General features: G+C 38.0%; 1 protein-coding gene across 6 annotated transcripts in view; it reads right to left on the reverse strand.

Annotated features, from left to right (window-relative positions):
• The window catches only part of ADGRG6 (adhesion G protein-coupled receptor G6), a 136,962-nt gene that overhangs the window by 13,872 nt on the left and 102,484 nt on the right, over window positions 1–20,606 (reverse strand). For all 6 annotated transcript variants that reach the window (XM_067701919.1, XM_067701914.1, XM_067701916.1 and 3 more), the window contains 7 exons: window positions 20,219–20,338; window positions 18,527–18,572; window positions 16,933–17,039; window positions 12,176–12,303; window positions 10,976–11,244; window positions 9,701–9,797; window positions 7,307–7,590 (listed from right to left, as the gene is read on the reverse strand). In XM_067701919.1, the coding sequence (XP_067558020.1) occupies window positions 7,307–7,590; window positions 9,701–9,797; window positions 10,976–11,244; window positions 12,176–12,303; window positions 16,933–17,039; window positions 18,527–18,572; window positions 20,219–20,338 (1,051 nt within the window). The remainder of the gene's footprint in view (window positions 1–7,306; window positions 7,591–9,700; window positions 9,798–10,975; window positions 11,245–12,175; window positions 12,304–16,932; window positions 17,040–18,526; window positions 18,573–20,218; window positions 20,339–20,606) is intronic.

Genomic DNA, 20,606 nt, shown 5'->3' on the forward strand with positions numbered 1-20,606 from the left:
AGGAGTAGGGAACATTGCCCATAAAAGCTGGACGCTAAAATGACTGAAAAGATAGAAATCAGAGGCAAAGTCACTGCTTCATCTTGACAGGCTTGTGCTAGTTTCACAATGGCCCTTTTGGGGTGAATTTTAGCCCAGAAAATGACCGCTCTGATGAATGTAAGCCAGTTCCTTAGCAATAGTTTCTTCAGGTTGATAACTGCTTGGATTCTTTATCTTACCCATACAAACCCAGATTTTATGCTAAAACAAGAAAAAAAAGTTAAACTTTCTTTAAATGAACAGATCCTAACCAGTTCTCTACCTGCTCATCCCTTGCCTTCTTTTAACCTCCATCTTTCACCAACCAGAGGTTTCTGCTCACTTTTAAAAATAACTTAGACCAATATATGAATTCAAGATATCTTAATTCTCAGCAAATCTTGCAATTTTCTCAATTAAAATAAATGGCCTTTTCCATTGTGATGGAGGAAGGGCATTACAGGCATGTGGGAAAGAGGGCCTGTCTGTGAGTCCTGGTAGGAAGGAAAACATAAGGAATTCCACCTCGCCAGGCCCTTCTAGAGAAGCACACCAGGGGCCGAGCCTGACTCAAAAGACAAGGAGAAGGGACACCCAAGAGGGTGCTCTAAACCTCTAAATGTGGAGTGAGAAACACTCTGAGAAACCTTGTCAAGTAGTGGGTTTGAAAAAAAAAAAGCTTCCTTCTAAAGTACTGGCTTTATATCCAGACTGTATAGGCTTGTGTTTAATCTTGGTCTTTATAAGAGCTGTTTAACTATTTATTTAGGAAAAATAAAGATATCCTTACATTCAATATTTTGGCTAGGAATTTGGCTCCCACATAGAATTCATTCTCTTAGGTTGAGTTTTGGCAGAAATATGTGGAGCAAATGTAAAACAAGTAGCCAAAAGGATGTTCTCAGATCTCTAGCCCGATTATCAAAAGTTTTTTAAAAACTGCCCAGGAACAGCTTCCCTTGGATTTGAAAATAAATGCCATACTGTAAAATTCAGGGAAACATGTATTGTCATCCTTTTACTGGTCTACAAAACCACTTTCAAGAAGTCTGGTGAAGGAAAACAAAACAAAACAAACGCCTTAGGTGCTCATTTCCTAATGAGTTCTTTACCAGCCAAGGGCCATTGACGCTTTCAGCAAGGCTCATCATCGATACATTCTGACAAACGACCTAAGTTGATTTTTCTTACCCTGGATAATAAAGATCCAGAAACACAATGAAGGGGAAGACTGCAGATATAGATAACTTTTCAGACTGTGAGATGGAATCAATCAAGAATTAATCAAAGAAGGTGCTGGGGCAAAAAAGGATACGTGGTCTCGATAACTGATCTTTGACAAAAACGATCTAGGTAACTTCTGAGCTTCCCAGCAAGCCCAAGTCCAAATCTTCCAACAGCTCATCTGTTTTGTTGTCACACAGACGTAGCCAGCTGGCTGCTGGGCTGGGGAATCTCTAGAGTTTATGACTCTCTGGGAACCTCTTGAATCCTCCTTTCATTCGACAAGGTGCCCTTTAGAAAATTATTTCTCTGTGGCACAAAATGCTCTGCCAAAAGATGAGTAATTTATTTCCTTGCAGTGTGTAATGTCTCGGCCAACATGATGCCATTTCAGATGCTAACGGGTTTAAAGGTGGTTCATCTCTTTACCTTGGCGCCGATTCACCGTGTGTGTTGTACATGTGATCGTGGCCCAGCTTAACCGTCAGGAGGCTCCTAACCCATCATTTTATTTAATTTTCTTAGTTTACCAATAGGATTAAAATAATAATGATAAATACATTTCTATAGATGGTTTTTGCTGAATAAGGGTAAGAGAGTAAATTTCCATTTATTCATTAAATGTACATTTATGAACAATTTTTTTAAAAGGACATAGAGACTCACTTCCTAGAAACTTTGAAATAAAAAGTTGAAAGGGCAGTAATTTGTTTTATTTTTTTGGCTCATGCTTTGTCATCTAATAATGTGCTTTTCTGTTTTCATATATGCTATGTTATAAATATTACACTGATCTTAGGTAAGTCATTAACTCTTCTAAGCCTGTTTCTTCATCTGTAAAATGGAGCGAATACCCTTTTTCTTGGGACCTACTTTTCAGATTTGCTACAAGAATTAGATCACAGATGCTGTGTGAAAGGCTTTGTGAACCACAATGCACTATGCAAATATGTTATTTCTGTTGCTCTGGGTATCTTAATGTTACTGAATGAATTACTGGCATACATGACCTCTGAGTAGACTGATGATACCCTTCTGTGTTCGCCATTGCAGCTTCTATTTGCACAACCATATGCTACATGGTATTATGCTGTCATATATACGTACAGAAGATGGGCTGACTACCCCCAAAACAATCAATATTGTTTCACGTGCATGGAAAACTAAAGTTGAAGATTAAGCTCTCAGTATGGGGCTAGACTTTAGATCCTGATGAACTTGTCAAGAGAGTTAAACCTCTCTCTATATTGGAGAAACCTAATCTAATCAAAAATGTCAAATACTTTTGTACGGTAATGAAAAAAATATACATTCCGAGATACTGTTCATCGTTTGTATATTAAGCAGCAATGTGTACAGGCTGCATCTCAGAGCAATAAATCAATCCTGCAAACACATCAATATCGCCAAGGGACACAGATGCCCAAGAGGACTCTGGCCAAGATCTTCTCAGCAACCAGAGAATTGCCTTTTACTTCTTTAGGACGAATTACATTATATTTCTTGAAGTACAGGCTAATGTTCTCAGGCATGTGAATTATGATGTACTTTCATCAAACATCTGTTCTCTTTTGAATAGCAATTTGTATACCATATAATTTTCTCAAGTTGTATTCTTTAGAAAAAATTAAAATTTCTAATAAAATGATTTGTCACTTTCATCCTGGGAAAGCAGCAAAGGTAGTAAAAGGAGTTAGAAACATAATTGTGCCTCGTTAAGAGAAGGTATGTTTATCTTTTCATCTTAGAATTAAAAATTCAGTGAAATGATTAATATATAACAATCAAATGAAGTAGGTAAGAAAAAAGAACAAAGCAATATACGGTGGAAAATTAGAAAATAATAAACTTGGTTTAAGCCTGGATTCGAGTGACTTCATTTGCTTATTCAAGTAGGTAAAATTTTAGTTAGAGCCACACAGACTATAAGAATTTTATCATATCCAGTTACCATGATTTTTTGGAATTAAATTGTATAATTATAAGTGTACCTAAAAAATAAAAATTCATATAAAAATAAAAATACATATTGAAAATAAACAAAAATAAAACATCTAAAATAAAAATACATATATAAACTTTAATATATAAGCTATACAAATATATGAGTACTGACATAGTTATACATGTATATGTCTTTGTACACACACACATACATACATACATGTATTCCTAAGAATCCTGAAAGATAAAATGGATTTTTAACATCTTTGAAAAAAATCTTTAAAGACATACACAAAAGTGAAAAGAAATCTGTTAGCAAAAGCCACTCCTCTGATACACGTGCCCTGACACCACTGCTCAAACACATCTTGTCCTCACAGGTCCCACCTCTGTAACACTACAGGGTGACTTGTGACCTTGCTGATTTTAAGATGTTCAATTATAAGCCAAATCTGAGAAGATTAAAATTTACTTTGGCATAGTTGTAGGTTTCAGAATATTGCATTACATTATAAACCTTTAGCCATTGCTAATTCTTATAATGACAGGCTTCAGTTCACTACAATATCGCATTAACATGAAGCTTTCTTATCCTAATCACTGCAGAAAAATAAGAGTTTAATGACCAAGCCAATGATAAGTGTTTTGCAGTAGCACACTTTCTAAATTTCTCTTGACTCTGCTCATGTGTCTCTAGCTCCCCCATTCCCACCATAGTCTAAAACACCTTACCTTACCTGGACCATTGCAATAGCCTCTCATCTACAGTCTCTATTGGGCTGCTCTAATCCATTCTCTACATTATATCCAACTTCATCTTTACAAAATGTACATCTGCTCATATCATTCCACAGGCCTAAAACCTTTCAAGGACTTCCAATTGCCCTTATGAAGATCAAAACAGAGAGCCTCCTGGTCTAGCCTTTGCCTCCCTTTTGTGTCACACCCACTGCTCTGTCACTCTCCTGCTCTTTCTGGGTTCTCAGCTTATATGGTCTTTCTTTTAATGCCTTGAGTATGTGCTATAATCACCAACTACAGCAAACTTTTTGCACACGAAGTGCCCTCTACCTGAAACAGTTTCCCTCACTCCTACTCCCACCTTTCACCTAGTTAATTCTTATTGATCCTTCAGATTTCGGCTTAGACATCATGTCTTCTGTCATGTGCACTCTCAACACCACCATGTACACTTTATACAGTGACATATTGGATTAACCTTAGTCTCTCCTACTACAATATAAGCTCCATGAGACAAAGGGATCAGGTCATGTTTTTTTGCTGGAATAAAGGATACTAGAAAGAAGTCGACACAACGTAGTTCGCCTATCAACATGCATTCACCGAATTGTTTCTTTAAACTGTCTAAGTTCTACATGCTTCTCTTAATAAAGCATATACCTTTAACAACCAAGTCTCTCATGGAAGGTTCTGAAAATGATGCAAATAAAAGCCATTAAATGGCTTTCCATAGTGTCCTCTGAAGCTTTTGTACAAGGCTGGCCAGTAAGGAACTGTTAGACTCATGTGCTCTGTATCACTGTCTTTTAATTTACATTTCCTTTTTAGGAGGTGTTTTTGATATCATTGGATGGGCAGAAATCTGCTCTGAATTTATATCATTTAAAATCAGCCTTAAAAGTCAGTGATTTATGAAGAACACTCACTCTATGATGGTTTACAACATTTTTCCCTCCTGAGAGAAGACCTACGCTGGGAAAAATAAAACACCCCGATTCTCATTAATGGAAACAGAGCTGAACAGACAACTGTAACTGTTGAAGGTTGCTGAAACTGCCAGGAAATTCTAAAAGCAAAAACAAGGTTGGGCTGGCAGATTAATGTGCCTTTCATATACAATCCTGAAATATAAAACCATGGAATTTTCTAATGTTAATGGACATTTTTGTCAATATTTGTCTAGGCACTTTTATGTTGTGTATGATAGAAGAGATTAAAAAGAGGAAAACTCACTTTACAAAGGTGGATCCCAGTGCAGAGGTATTCATATGCTACCTCTTCAGTTTCCAACTTCTGGAGGTGTACTTGAGGCTTATTATTTTATTCACTAAAGATAATGAGCCTACATAGTTCCTCTGTTATGGGAGAATGGATCTGAATAAAATTTGCTCAACTAATTAATGCATATTTATGCTGGAGGAGTCTCAGACTGAATTTAGGCCATCCCCAAAGCCCCTCCCTTCTTCATCCACCAATCCAGTTACTGATTTAACAAATAATTATTGAGCACCTTCTAAGTGACAGGTTTCTCTACAGGAGCTCATGAGCTAGTGGGAAACGTAGGAGGAGAAGCAAAACAGATATGTATGATACAGAGCAGTAAACACTCTCCTGCAGGTAAATACAGACTTTTCTTAGAACACACCTGTTGGGAGCTCCTAGCTAGGCATCTCTCCTGGTGAGAAGCACAAACCTGATTTCCACACTTTCCATCCCAGCTCAGATTTGTTCAACTTTAGTCAGGTCTTCCTTTCCCAGACACCTTCAAGTGTGTGACCAGTAGCTTCAGGTAAGCCAGTAATACTGCCCTGCTCAAAAAGATTCCAAACTTTGTCACCTCATTCCTACTGGAGTGTGGGCTTCATGGAGCTTCCAACATTAAGGAGTTTCATCAACAACACAGGGTATATCCAATGTCTTATAGAATGTTATTGAGTTTTCAAAAAAATACTTTATGTTCAATTAAGCTTAAAAGTTAAATTCATCCTAAAAGGGAACCCTCCTATGCTGTTGGTGGGAATGTAAGTTGGTGCAGCCACTATGGAAAACAGTATGGAGGTTCCTCAGAAAACTGAAAATAAAATTACCATATGATCCAGCAATGCCACTCCTGGGCATATACCCGGACAAAACTATAATTCAAGAAGATACATGCACTCCTATGTTCATAGCAGCACTATTCACAATAGCCAAAACATGGAAACAACCTAAATGTCCATCAACAGAGGAATGGATAAAGAAGATGTGGCACATATACACAATGGAATACTACTCAGCCATAAAAAAGAACGAAATAATGCCATTTTTAGCAACATGAATGCAACTAGAGATTATCATACCATGTGAAGTAAGTCAGAAAGAGAAAGACAAAAACCATATGATATCACCTACACGTGGAATTTCAAACACGACACAAATGAACCTACCTACAAAACAGAAACTGACTCACAGACATAGGGATCAGACTTTTGGTTGCCAAAGGGGAGAGTGGGGAGGGAGAGGGATGGACTGGGAATTTGGGGGTGGCAGATGCAAACTATTACATTTAGAATGGATAAATAACAAGGTCCTACTGTATATCCAATCTCTTGGATAAATCATAATGGAAAAGAATATTAAAAAGAAGAATGTCTGTATGTGGATAACTGAGTCACTTTGCTGTGCAGCAGAGATAGGCACAACACTGTAAATCAATTATACTTCAATAAAAAAAATTTTTTTTAAGTTAAATTCATCCTACAGTACACTAGGGTAAGTGTTACGGAATCTGAAGCATGACAGTAAGCTCCTTGAAGGAAGCCTTGTATTTCTGAACAGAGCAAGCCATTTGTTAGATTGTTGAATTGACTGCCATATCTTATGAAGAAATAAGCATTTCTGAACTAGATTGTTGGTATTTTTTCTGAAATCCAAGGAACCAAGGAATCAAATTGAATTGCTCTGTCCCTGCACAGAGTCTAAAGATTCTTCTGGCCAAGAGCACTACACCCACATGGTTCCATGGAGAACACCAACACTCAGCAAAACTGTAAAGAAAGCAAACTTCATCTGTGCCTCTCTTTACACCTCCCATTGGGCACCTCCTTGCCTATATCCACTCATGCAACAACATATATTTATTGAGCACCTACTATATTCCAGGCATAGTTCTAGGTGCTTGGTATATATATCACTGAAAACAAATAAACAAACTGATGTTCTACCTCTTCTCTCCATTCAAGGTCTTTTTCACGAGTACCCACCCTGTGCCTGGAACTGTGCTCAGCACTTGGGATAGTGACTTAGACTCTTAGCATGGCATCTGTCCAACAGTGAAGCTCTTTGCAAATATGGTAAAATTAGAAAGGGAAAATGGTGCGGTTACCATTTATCTTACCTTGTAAAGAATTGAAGATGGAGAAAAGGTACATGAAAGGGACATTCAAAGGTCCCCAGGCAAAGAAAGCAAACCCCCACGTCATGCCCAGTAGAAACGTCAGGCTGACCACACTGCGCAGGTTCCTTAGAACCTCCTCGCGTAGCGTCCGGCTGCTCCTTTTGCCATTCCTCCCGCAGATCTGCACCATCACCACAATGAACATGGCGACATTCAGGAAAAACATGAGTCCAAAATACCCGGCACAGGTCACATAAAATATGACAGGATCTTTAATCCAACAGCTTAAAGGAGAAGAGACAAGAAAGAACGAGATTTATCATCACGCCCTGTTTACCTAAGACTCCTCCTGGCTAAGTTTGGGCTTCTGCAGATTTCATAGCTGGGCCTTCCTCAAATGCCTTTAGAATGTCACTTCATTTTCTTGGGCCTCAGTTTCTTCCTCAATGTTTACATAGATTTGTTTTTGTTTTTTGCTTTGTTTTGGATAGTCATCCTCTTAATACCTAGTTATTTAAGTCAACAGTTAAGAAAACAAGGTGGTCTCCTGAACTCTGACTTGGCATGAAGACACTCTGTTTGGCTCACCCCAAACCAGTGCGCCTGCACTCCTGAAGGTGGGAAACTTTCTCGGTCTCCGTTGTAGTTAAAGGAGGGCCATGTGGACATGGTTCTACAAAATGATAATGGAAGCAGAGTCTGCTAAGGATTTTTTACACCTATTCTTGACAGACTCAGCTGGCAAAGCCCTTATTCCTTCTTTCTGCTTCAAACATGAATGCAAGCTCTGCAGCTGTAGTCATCATCTTATATAGAGGAAAGAAAGGCCAAGAGAGCTGTAGAATTGCTGGTCCTAACATTTTCAGCCACAAAATTAATGCCAGTTGTTGCCTTCTTCCAAATCTTATCATGTCTTATCATGTGAGAAGAGTAACTCCTACTTATTTAAGACACACGCAATTGTGGATTCCATTACTGTGGACAAAATAATTCCTATTAATATAATTGGCTTAGTTGAGGCAAGACCTTATTGTAGAACGCTGATATTCTTATGCTGACACTTCTCATACACAATTAAAAGGCTTACATCAATCATAACATCCTTATGAGATCAGGAAGGATACACTTGATATTCAGAATGATATAGATTGGAAAATAGATGAAAGTAATTTTAAAGGGAACTAAGAGTAAAATTAAAATACTGCAATTTGTGGATGCCCCAGTGCCTAACTAATACTATGGAAGTTCTTAGGTACCAAAAAATATTAGAAGAATTATTTAAGACAATTAAATTAATCTTAAAATTCGAATGTAAGTGGTCATCATTTTGGTTGTGTCTTTCACCGTGGAACACAACCTTCACAAAGGCAAAAGCTGTCTTGAACATCTTTGAGTCCTATAACCTGATTCCTGGCATATAGTAAATGCTCAATTAATGAAAGTTGTTGCTGGCACAACAACTTAATAAGTCGTACTTTAAAGTTCTATAAGAGTTGACTCACATACTTTTTAAGTTCCCTTATTTAGAACATATGTATTGACTTCTACTTTTAATATATCTTATTTTAAAGGTCCCCCAAATGACACTGCTTGTCCCTGGAGCTAATCTTTCTTTCCATATGGAAGTTCCCCTAGAATCCGAAATTCCTGACCTAGATCCTTTATTTCCGACTAGTTCTCGTGGGGGCTTTGGACTGCTACTTTGGAAATATAAACGGGAAGGCCAGGAGGAATGGAACAGGATTGGATACTGACTGGATATAAAATTTTTATCCATCCATGAAATGTGCACAGAAATGTGGCATCACAGTCTGGAATAAACTCTTTATTCATTCAGTAATTCATTCAATCAACAAATAATAATATTGAGTACCATGTACTACATAAAATACAAGAGAACTAATTGCCAAAACTGAAGAGTTTAAAAACCTTAGCTTCAGTGATCTCACAGCCTGAAGGGAAATTTCCAAATTATTCAAGATCCACTCTCTCCACTTCCACACAACACTCATATTGGCACTGAATCCTTCACTGTCCGATGCTGCTACTTAACTCTCTCGAAGATGTGTGTGGTTTAAGGAGGTGGGAGTATTACAGAATCTCCTCAGATAGAATAGGTCTTCTGTGTCTAGAAGATAGTATCTTACACTTCTTCTGAATTCCCCCCGATGAGAAAGCACAACATTAATATGGAAAAGCAGCTCACACAGTTCAGAGCATTCAACTGAATTCATCTGTGGTGTAGCAGAGACCTTGGCAAAGACATGCAAGTACACTTTAACCTTCCAAAATAGAAGCTCACTCACTATTGGGATGGAAACTCACACTAAACTTCAGCAAACAGAGGATATATACTCATCACAAATAAATTCCCAACAAGCTTTTATTACTTACAATTCATCACCTTGTTCTTTTCCATAACTCTCTTTTCCATAAACTTCATTTTGGTTTCTGCTTGCTAGAACAATGGACACAACTAAGGCAGGCAGACCTGTTATAACAAGACCATGATAGAAACAACTTTTCTGAAGCATCTGTAGACTGCTTTATAAGACTGATAATGGCAAGGGGAAAAAAAGAAAGAAAACACTGCATATCATAGAATCAAATTTCTTAGAACAGGCAACTTGGTTAAAAACAACAATAAAATCCCTTTTGTGGTGTGAAACATCCAACTTTAATTAGAAACAATCTAAACCTACTCTTAAATGACAGATATTTAAATATTCTGTTTGCTTACTGGTACCCACTAGAGTACCAGGACCTGATTTATACTGTATGCTGCACCAGAAAACGTAGTTTCATTAATGACACCTGTCAGACTGCCTGAGTTCAGGTAAGAAGGTAACTACAGCTTCATTTTGCCCCTTTCTATAGAAAGAAAAGTCTTTAGAAAAAGTTGGGGGGAAAACAATGGGGACATAAAGTCTTTATAGTCTTTTCTCTCAGAAGGACCAATATAGTATTTCCATGTATATTTCAGTGGGGAAACGCTACACCACCTGAATTCCCTGAAAGGTGCTTTTGTTGTCTCCTAAGGTGGTACTAAACACCTTGGAAACATCTCATTTCTACATGGCTATCTGAAAAAGAGATTTGTGAGAAAGCTCGAAAATGCCTGGCCCAATACAAAACCCAGATAAAGGAGCCCAATTAGAAGACTGCAAACAGGCTAACACAGCTGTCCATGTGTGGCTGAGGAATCATGGTAAGAAGCTCAAAGCAAGAATTCTGTCAGTATTCTGGTTGCACACACAAAAATAACCTTCTTGCTCAGGTTTCCAAGACATGGGCATGTGTTTAGGGCGAGTGGAGTTAGGAGTCTGAGCTGGCCTTTCTATTTTGAAATATAATAGAAATGCACCACTGTCTGCCAGCTGCCTCTTCAGACTTGCGTGGGCTGGCTCTGGACACAGGAAATAAGGTGGTGGTGACTCAGGAGAGCAAGGGTTTTTTCCCTTTACTCCTGACTTTAGTGAGGAATGTTGAACAGTTTTTAAAAACACCGTTCTGAGGAAGCCCCTTCCTTAGGTTATGTATATCACATCCACATCATTCACAATTTTGAAGTTTCTTTTAGCAGTGCTATTCTTTCAAAATAGGATTTTCCTATGAGAACCTAGTGATTTCCATGATAGACAAAAAGAAAACAAAATTTAGGAGGCTTACCCCAGCCAATGATGCAGAATTTCAGTATGTATCGGCGAATGTAAGTGTTAAATACTTTAACCAGAGCAATGTACATATGAATCGCTTCTAGCCCCATCCACGTAAAGGTAGCTAGAAGGAAGAAATGCAGCAGGGCTGCAATGGCCGTGCAAAGTCCATCCACATGAAACGAGGTGATCCAGCCATCCAGGAGGAAGAGGAGATTCAGGAACAGCAGGGCTGTACTCAGATTCATCAAGATTTTGGAGGGATAATCCCTTCGTAATTTTCTTATAAAGGACAAAAGAAAGATATATGAGAATAATATTGTAAATAAATCTTCTAAGCACAGGCAGTAAATTCGTATCTTATACAGCTCTGCAATACCCTAGGTAGTACCATCTTTATGACATGGTTCCACTAGGAGGAGGGCTAAAGATATAGGAGTATTTAGCAAATTATAAAGACTTTTTTAAACACTAATTTTATTTCAAAACTGTTTCCAAAATTTCTGCTTGGTTACAACAGATTGATTTTTTTTTGTTTTGTTTTGTTTTGTTTTTGCGGTACGCGGGCCTTTCAGTGTTGTGGTCTCTCCCGTTGCAGAGCACAGGCTCCGGACGCGCAGGCTCAGCGGCCATGGCTCATGGGCCCAGTTGCTCCGCGGCATGTGGGATCTTCCTGGACCGGGGCACGAAGCCGTGTCCCCTGCATTGGCAGGCGAACTCTCAACCACTGCGCCACCAGGGAAGCCCAGACTGATTTTTTTAATCCAGGAAAAATTTTAGATTTACAAAAAATGATATCTTTGTTGAAAAGCAATTTCCCTAAAATTTGTTGAAGTTTCTTGATTTTTAATAAGGTCAGGATCCTTTTTTAAAAAAAATTTCCTGTTTCAAAACCAATTTTATAAGATTTGTGAAGCAAATGTTTTCATCTTTTACCATGTAAAAAGCATTTCATACAATTGTTATTTACTTAAATGCTAATCATCTCTAACAGGCTTAAATACATTTTAAATAGAAATATAGTAACTATAACTTAAGATTCTAAAGGTGGGAAATTCGTGATATATCTTACAAGAAATCTGAACATTAAAACTGAACCACTGTGCGTGATTCACAAAGTGTATATGTGTTTTTAAAAGCTGAGGCAATTCTCTTATTCACATTCTGGGACAGTTAGCTCTGGACTTGGCAGACAGAAAAAACAAATACTTACTCAAAAGCAACATATGTCAGGAGGGTAGCTGCTGAAAAAATAGCAGATATTCCACACCCAATATTGGTAATGAAGGTGAGAACTTTAGTGTTTTTTGAATCCAACTGTGAGGCAGTTCCTTGAAGGTCCTACCAAAAACATGAGAAGCAGTTGTAAGAATCTCTCTTTTCATGAAAACGGCGTTTTGTTGTATTAGAAAGGTCACTGATGGCCCTTAGAATCTCAGCTCAATCTTAGGGGCTAAAAACAACAGTGTAAATCAGGACATGCGTACCTCGTTTTATTGTGCTTCCCTTCACTGTACTTCGCAGATACTGCATTTTTTACAAACTGAAGGTTTGTGGCAACTCTGAGTCAAGCCATTTTTCTAACAGCATCTGCTCACTTTGGGTCTCTGTGTCATACTTTGGTAATTTTCACAATATTTCAAACTTTTTATTATTATTATATTTGTTATGGTGACCTGTGATCAGTGACCTTTGATGTTACTGCTATGATTCACTGAAGCTCAGATGATGGTTAGCATTTTTTAGAGCAATAAAAATTTTTTAATTAAGGTATCTACATTGCTTTTTTAGAGATAATTGCTATTGCACATTAACAGACTATAGTATAGTATAAACATACTTTTATATGCACTGGGAAACCCCAAAATTCGTGTGACTCATTTTCTCTCAATATTTGCTTTATTGCAGTGGTCTGGAACTGAACCCACAAAAAAATCTTTGAGATATGCCTGTACTGGAATTTCCGTTTATCGCACTCTTGTGGATCACTCCGTGAAACAAAAATGTAGCATTATTTGAGAGAGTTGCACATTTTTTTTTTATCATTACCCTGTTACCCAAGCTCTTTGCACATCAGTATAACTAGAAGAGCAAAACCACTGGGGCCCTAACAAACTGGAGAGGAGGTCATTGTCATGCATAATAAACGACCAGACCCTTCCTATCGTTTGCAAGGCTAGGGACACAAGTGAAAATGGAGGCCACCATGGCCCCGTGACCAAGCCTTTAGGTGGGCCCTGGGTTCTTTGATTGGTAGGGAGGGGCTCAGCCGAGACAGCCAGAGGCTGGCGCTGATGTGTGGCTGCCCAGTCAGAGAAGAGTGCTGAGGCTCTTACTGTGGTCATTTCAGAGCTAGGTATGTATCAGGTGGGGTGGTCTCTGTTTTTTTTTTATTTTATTTTTTTTCATAAATGAGAAGCCACCAAGAGTTTGGGGGTCATAGTTTTTTGATACCTATAGACCTGAAAGGGTGCCACTCAAAAGTGTTAGGGGTGGCTGTGAGGGGAAAAAGTCAACATTTTATAGCATGTGAATACGAAGCCTTAATTTTAATTTCACTGTGCAGAGGGAGGCAGACTTGCAAAGTCCAGGCCTGGTAGGAAAATCTTTCTTTTCTTCCTTAAATGTAGAATTGGGTTAGGGATAAATCTTGAATGAAGACCAACCACGCAAGCCTTGGTTGGAAGAGAAAGGCATCTCCATTATGCAGATGTTTGAAAACGGAGCCTTCTTGGAGAAGGGACATATTCCAAAAGGAATATCTGGTTTAAACTTTTAGGTCTTAAACTACGAAAAAAAGTTTGTGTTATAAGTTCTATAATGTTAACTTTCTTTACTTTTAACCAAAATGTCAATAAAATCTGCTACTGAAACAAAGACCTCCAGGAAGTGGTATCTGTATGAGTGTACGTGTGTGAACTCATGAGACGGGGCTCAGTTCCAGGTTTGGCTGAGGCAGGGAGGAGCTGGTAACAGGTTCCCTGTAACACCAAGAAATGCACAAAGTGATGGAATTCAGTGGGCGCAGTGACTCAGGTCAGAGAGGACCGTCCCTATCCTCCTCTCCCGGGAATCCCTGAAAACACTGGGAGGAAGTGGGACTCCCACAGCACACGGGATGGGGTTTGAGTCAGTGCCACTTGACTCACTGGTAGCTTTTACCCCGACCAACATTTCGGTTATTCCAGGATTTGACGAGGTCAGAGAAATATCTTGGGAACCTCCAAAGGGCTTGTCATTGCCTCTTGAAAAACCTACGGCTCCCATTTAGATGAGGCAGTATACTTGCAAGTCACAATTAAAGCCACAATTTAAAATGTAAATTGAAAAAAATAATGCTGTTCACGGTTATACATTTACACACAGTTCTCATGCTGTTTTATACTTTTAGAGAATGAAGAATATGAAAATATTGATTCCTCTGATTTAGCCAACATGAGAATGTACTAATGTTAAAAATATGAAAATCAGCTTTACTACAAATAAATGTAGCAGAGGATATGAAATTGTTCATACATTTGTAGATTAGAAGATATAATTATGAATCTGGGGTATGTTTTCAAATTTCTCATATGGTGAATGTGTCATGGGGCAAGGTAGACTCTGGGAATATCTTACACAAGTGAATACAGAGTTTATACATCAAGAAAGACTCTTAACAAGGTTGTGGTGATCTGGAAAAGCTGAAAGGATATGGGCACATCACCAGAAAAGATGAATTCTGGGAAGTTTTTCTTCCAGAAGTTTAGAATCTTATAAAAGCAGCCGCAGTGGAAAATGGAAAAATAGCACTGAAAAATGCACATATCCATATACCTGTAAAACTAATTATTTAATCAAATGACAACAGAAAGAGTAATATATAATTACAAACTCATAACAACATTTAAACAATATTTGGAAAAACTAACCATTCAAAGTAACAGGAAGCCAAACCTTGGTTACTTATAGGTCATCTCTGAATAGTGACTGTGTTACTGTTTCTATTTATCTAATATTAGACTTACAACACACACAATCATGCTCAAACACACATGCAGTTGAAATAATTCAATGAATTAAGCTAAAGCTTACATACCTGAAAGATTAATGATGCAAAACAAGCGTTTTATGAAAGAATGATGCTGTCACTTTTCAGAAAAAAGAGAATATGGAAGAAAACTGAGGGTTTTATTTTTAATTACTTAGGGAAAACATGCTATAGTTTAATTGTTCATTTTCATGGTCTGGCAGTAAATGAAAACATTTATATTTTGGGAAAGTTAAGCTGTTTTTTATGACTGTCCTCTTTTTTTTTTTTTACTGTTTTTTTTCCCCAGCTTTATTGATATATAATTGGTAAAGAAACAATTGCACATAATTAATGTATACAATTTGGTGAGTTTGAACTTATGTATACACTTGTGTTAACATCATCACAATCCAGGTAATAACTATATCCATCGCCTCCACAAGTTTCTTGTGTTCCTTTTTCATTTAATTTTGTTTCTGAGGTAAGAACACTTAACGTGAAATCTACCCTCCTAACAAATTTTTAAGTCTACAATACCGTATTATTAACTATTTTATATAGCAGATCTCTGGAACTTACTCCCCTTGTATAACTGTAACTTTATATACTCATTAAACAACTCCCCATATATCCCTCCCCCCATCCCCTGGTAACCATCGTTCTATTGTTTACTTCTATATCTTTGACTATTTTAAATGCCTCAAATAAGAAGAATCACGCAGTATTTGTATGACTGTCCTCTTTTTAAATGACTTGGTCTTATCCCTCAGAGCTTTAAGTACTGGATTGTCAGGAAAATTACAACGTGCACGGTTGCTATATGACAATGGCCATTTACATAGGCCAGGTAGATCCATGAGCCAATCACTGCATCCCACAGTTCCTCGCTGCTTCCTTCCAGTCCCACAGGAAGTAGCTGTAAGATTTAAGGGACGGGATAAACATATCTTGATGTCTCTGATTCGAATTCGAAAAGCTTTATTGCCTCGGTACACATTACTCCCATTTCCAACTAAAAAATAAATTTGGTTTGATCACGCTTATGGAAGCTATACAGAAACAATGGCTCTGTTATGATCTGGAGGGTGTACTTCGCACCAGGAAAGTGTCTGCAGACACACAAGCGTATCAGGTTATAAGGTAAAGGTGTAAGTCTGTGGATGCCGTCGCACAAGTTGCTGGTTGTAAGGTGGCTCTTGAAAATTTGGTGGGCTGAAAAAACATATCAACGCAATCTAATCTCTGCTTAAAACTGTAGAACAGGCTGGCTAATGAGATAAAACTAGGGCCAAGGGAAAGAAAGCAGGAAGAAAGAAAGGAAAGAATGATATGAAGGCCTAGTGGTGAGTGAAACGTAACACCCATCATCTCCATTGCAGGCTTGAAGCCTCTGTGCTATCCTAGTCACTAGTCTAGCCTAACAGGCTGTGATCTCTAGAGAGGGACTGCAGTCATTTGGGGGTAACAATTGGATCACCAAGCACAGTACCTGGTACAAAGTAACATTCAAACATACAAGTGATAACATATTATAAGAAAGAAAATTTTTGATGAAATTTTTCATAGCACCCTTCCATGTTAGTAAAACCCGACATTTTCTTCCTCTTTAACTTTTCTGTCTCTCCCTCCCTCCCTCTCTCTCCATCTCCCTAACTCTGTTTCTCTCTTAATTCAAGGGTTTCATGGTGATTTTCTTGTTTCTGGGATTATTTATCATTACTGTTAAAGCCAAAGGAAAAAAAACCAGTAAGATTCTTCTCTATACTTATCTTGCACTTTTTAAACATATGATCTCTCTCAACAGATTCTTCATCAAGAATCAAGATTCAGGATACACATGAAAATTATCAGGAAGAAAATTTCCCCAAACACATAATCTAAAAAGGTGGACTCACAAAAAGAAATATGCCTTCCAAAATTATGTCATTTCAAAATGTGTTTAGATGTTCCTCCCCTACCATCAGAATCCCAAAGTGGGTCAGGTGGTTACACAGGCAGACCGTCTCGCTGGCGTCTGAATCTTTGTGTGCGACACATCCTGAAGTGTTCCAAAATCCAGAACCTTCTGTAGGAGGAAGTCAACAAACAGTGTGAAAATAACAGCAGGTCAGTCCCTTCTCTGTAATGGATGAGCTTTTTCCCTTGGGGAAATATGCCTCAGACCCTTCTGCTTTGCAGTTTATCTGTAAAATGGATACTATCTTGAAAGCTGCTAATACACAGAAGAATTTCGATTCCTGGGATCCTAGAATGTTAGTGCTAGGTGGGCAGTCAGAGGTTAGGTGGTGGTTTTCAACTGTGTTCTACTGAAGTGCTTCAGGGGTCTGCGAAAAATTCAGTTTTTACATTTTAATACATGTTAATATTTCAACATGTATTTTACTTATTTAAGTATATTTATATAATAGATTATATGTAATATAAATATATATTGAACATAAATATATTAATATATGAATTGATATATAATTTATTTATTTAATATATTTTAAAGTCAACTTCCATAAAAAGAATATCCCTTTTCAAATATGTTATATACTAACAAAGTCTCTAGAGATCAGCACAAGTTTTTACCCCCTTGGTCAATCTATATCTCTGTGAAGACATGAGAACAAAGGAGGTCAGCTTCCTTGGAACATGCTCTTATGTACAAAGCAGTCACGCACAGAGACAACTTACTACAAATGCCTTTAACACATCTTATCTGACTTTTACGGTATGCTATGGAATATGGACAACTCATATATTTGAAGGGTATTTTAAGACTACAAGGTGATATCATTTGTAACTATGTAGCTAGTAAATTAGGATCTTCTCAAAACTGCAACTAGAAACCAAACAACAAGAAAAACTTCCCAGCTAAGACTGGAGTATCAAAAAAAGAGGTTTGGGACACTGGCGCTTGTTTGATTGGGCCACCATAATCCCACTGGGGAACCCCAAGGGAAGGTGACGCTTATAGGGCAGAGGTGGGCGGTTTTGCCACTTCCCTTCCCTTCACAGACATCTCCATACTTCACACCTAGTGATTACCCTTAATTCTGCCTTTCTCTCTTGACTGTCAAATGTCATTCTGGAGGCAGTTCAATTCTTTCAAGTAACATGCATCCATTATAACCAATCCTATAGTTACAATCCCCTAATATGATTTCCCCCCATAATCTGTGGTCTGGAAGCTGGATTTGAAATTGCAGGCCTTGTGCACATCAAATACCCTCCTCAGAAGTGTCCTAGAAGAATGTGGTCAAATGTACATTGACATTCATCTAGAAGTAGCAATAAAAACGTAAGCTATAGTTTATAAATAACTGAAATCAGAGGTGGTTTGTTTAAAACAAAAGTCAAGTCTGCCTATTTCTTCTTGCAATGAAGGAAAAGTTACAGAAATTAGAATTCACTTCCCAAGCTACCTAAACTAAATTTTGCAGCTCAGTTGCCCTCAAACTTACATTGTGACTCACTCTGATTTGGGATGGAATTAAAGAAAACGGGGGTGTCTAACAATGTTGAAAATTCAGTTGTTATTAAGACAGCCAATATTTTAAAACGTACCGTTTTTGTTCAGATCCCAGAAGGCACAGATGGGATGAGGCACAGCCTGTATTAACATAAGAACAAACATGTGAAATTGTGTTTCAAAGAAATAAAAAATCATACAATTTGAACATGGGAAAAGAGTAAAAATGCTAAGGTTTTCACAAAGAAATAGGTCATAATTAGTCACGGCAATATGACCAAAGAACGGCAGACAGTTTAGGGGTTTGCTCTCACAGACTTCAAATGGAAATCAACTATAACTCCAGAGGAATCAGGTTACCATTTACCTGCAGATTACTAATTATGTCTCATCATAAAGTGTAATTCTCAGCATTTAGCAAGGCTCTTTACACTAAAATTTCACTTCATCTTCAAAACTCTCCTTTATGACTAGGTATGTGCCCAAAAGAACTGAAAGCAGGGACTCAAACAGATATTTGTACAACCATGCTCACAGCAGCATTACTCACAACAGCCAAAAGGTGGAAACAGCCAAAGTACCCATCAATGAATGAATGGGTAAACAAAATGTGTGTGTGTGTGAGTGTGTGTGTGTGTGTGTGTGTGTGTGTGTATGCAATGGAATATTACCCAGGCTTAAAAAGGAAGGAAATTCTGACACATGCTATAATATGGATGGAACTTGAAAATACCAAGTGAAATAAGCCCATCACAAAAGGACAAATACTGTATGATTCCACTTATATGAGATACCAGAGTAGTCAAATTCATGGAGACAGTAGAATGGCAGTTTCCAGGGGTTGCGGGAGGGGCGACGGGAGTTGTTGTTTCATGGGGACATAGTTTCAGTTGGGGAAGATGAATAAGTTCTGGAGATGGGTGTAGTGATGGTTGCAGAACAACGTGAATGTATTTAATTCCACAGAACTATACACTTAAAAATGGTTAAAATAGTAAATTTTATGTTATGTATATTTTACCACAATAAAATTTTTTTTATAGATGAAGGAGCTGAAACAAAGGAGGCCAAAGGGTAGAACAGGGAAGTCTCAGAGTTTTCGTGACAAAGCAGGGCTGATTCTTAGAAGACTTCAGTTCCAAGCCTTAGGCCTTATCAGCCAGCTCACTTCCCGCCTGCCTTCCTGCCTGCCTAATGGTCAAATCATGACTGGGACCCTCTATAAATCAGGGGAAAACTGTGGTTGGGCCATTTAAGACAATAAGAACCCCACATAATTTTATCAAATAAACAGATGACAGCAAGGGTAATGAAGCAAAAAAAAAAAAAAAAAAAGCACAACATTTGCCAAGATTTTAGACAACTGCTAAGCTCCCCAAAAATGTCAACTCTCTTCTGTTTCTCCCATTTCCCTTCTGCTTTCCTAGTTTCAGTATTCTCTGGCTTTAAAAAGACAACCAAAACCTGTAATGACACAACTGTGCATCTAAGTCAGCTGAAGTAATTATATGTTGTTTCTCAAAAGGTGTGACTCTTTCCTTCACTCTTACTCTCTTTCAGATGACTGAATCCTAGACAAGACTAACTCCCCCCATCCCACCCCTGCCCTGCCGCCACTGTTCACCAGGACATTACGGCACTACCTGACTAGCTGGTCTCGCCTTTGTGGAAAACTGTCCCCTGCAAAAAAAGTACTAGTTACTTCTAATCATGTATTTTAAAAAAGGCCCCACAATTCTATCAAACAGTCTGCCTCTGTTCCATGGCTATTTGTAGCTTTTCCTTACCTGAGTCCTTGTATGTTTGATTTTAATTTGAACAGGATCCTTCAGATTCTGGATAGTAATGTTTCCAATACTGCATGCCATCACATAACTCACTAAGGTGCCTTTCTTGGTTCCTACATCCTTTTAAAGAAGAAAAAATTGTGTATTAGTCAGAAGTACACACTTTTATTTTATTTTGGTGCTCCAAAATAAGCAATCTGTCAGCACTTTTTACACTTAAGATCTTCAGTTATAGAACATCCTGTTTATAAGATCAAATTGCTAGCTTTCCTGAAAGAGCTCTGCTATTTCCCTTATTATAATAAATACATTGAGGGAACAGTATGAACCAATGCTGTAAGGCGATGTTCATAAAACTTCATTCTTCACTGTTGTGGCTGATGCCAGC

This window comes from Pseudorca crassidens, chromosome 13 (assembly GCF_039906515.1).
Source record: "Pseudorca crassidens isolate mPseCra1 chromosome 13, mPseCra1.hap1, whole genome shotgun sequence".
Classification (NCBI taxonomy): domain Eukaryota; kingdom Metazoa; phylum Chordata; class Mammalia; order Artiodactyla; family Delphinidae; genus Pseudorca; species Pseudorca crassidens.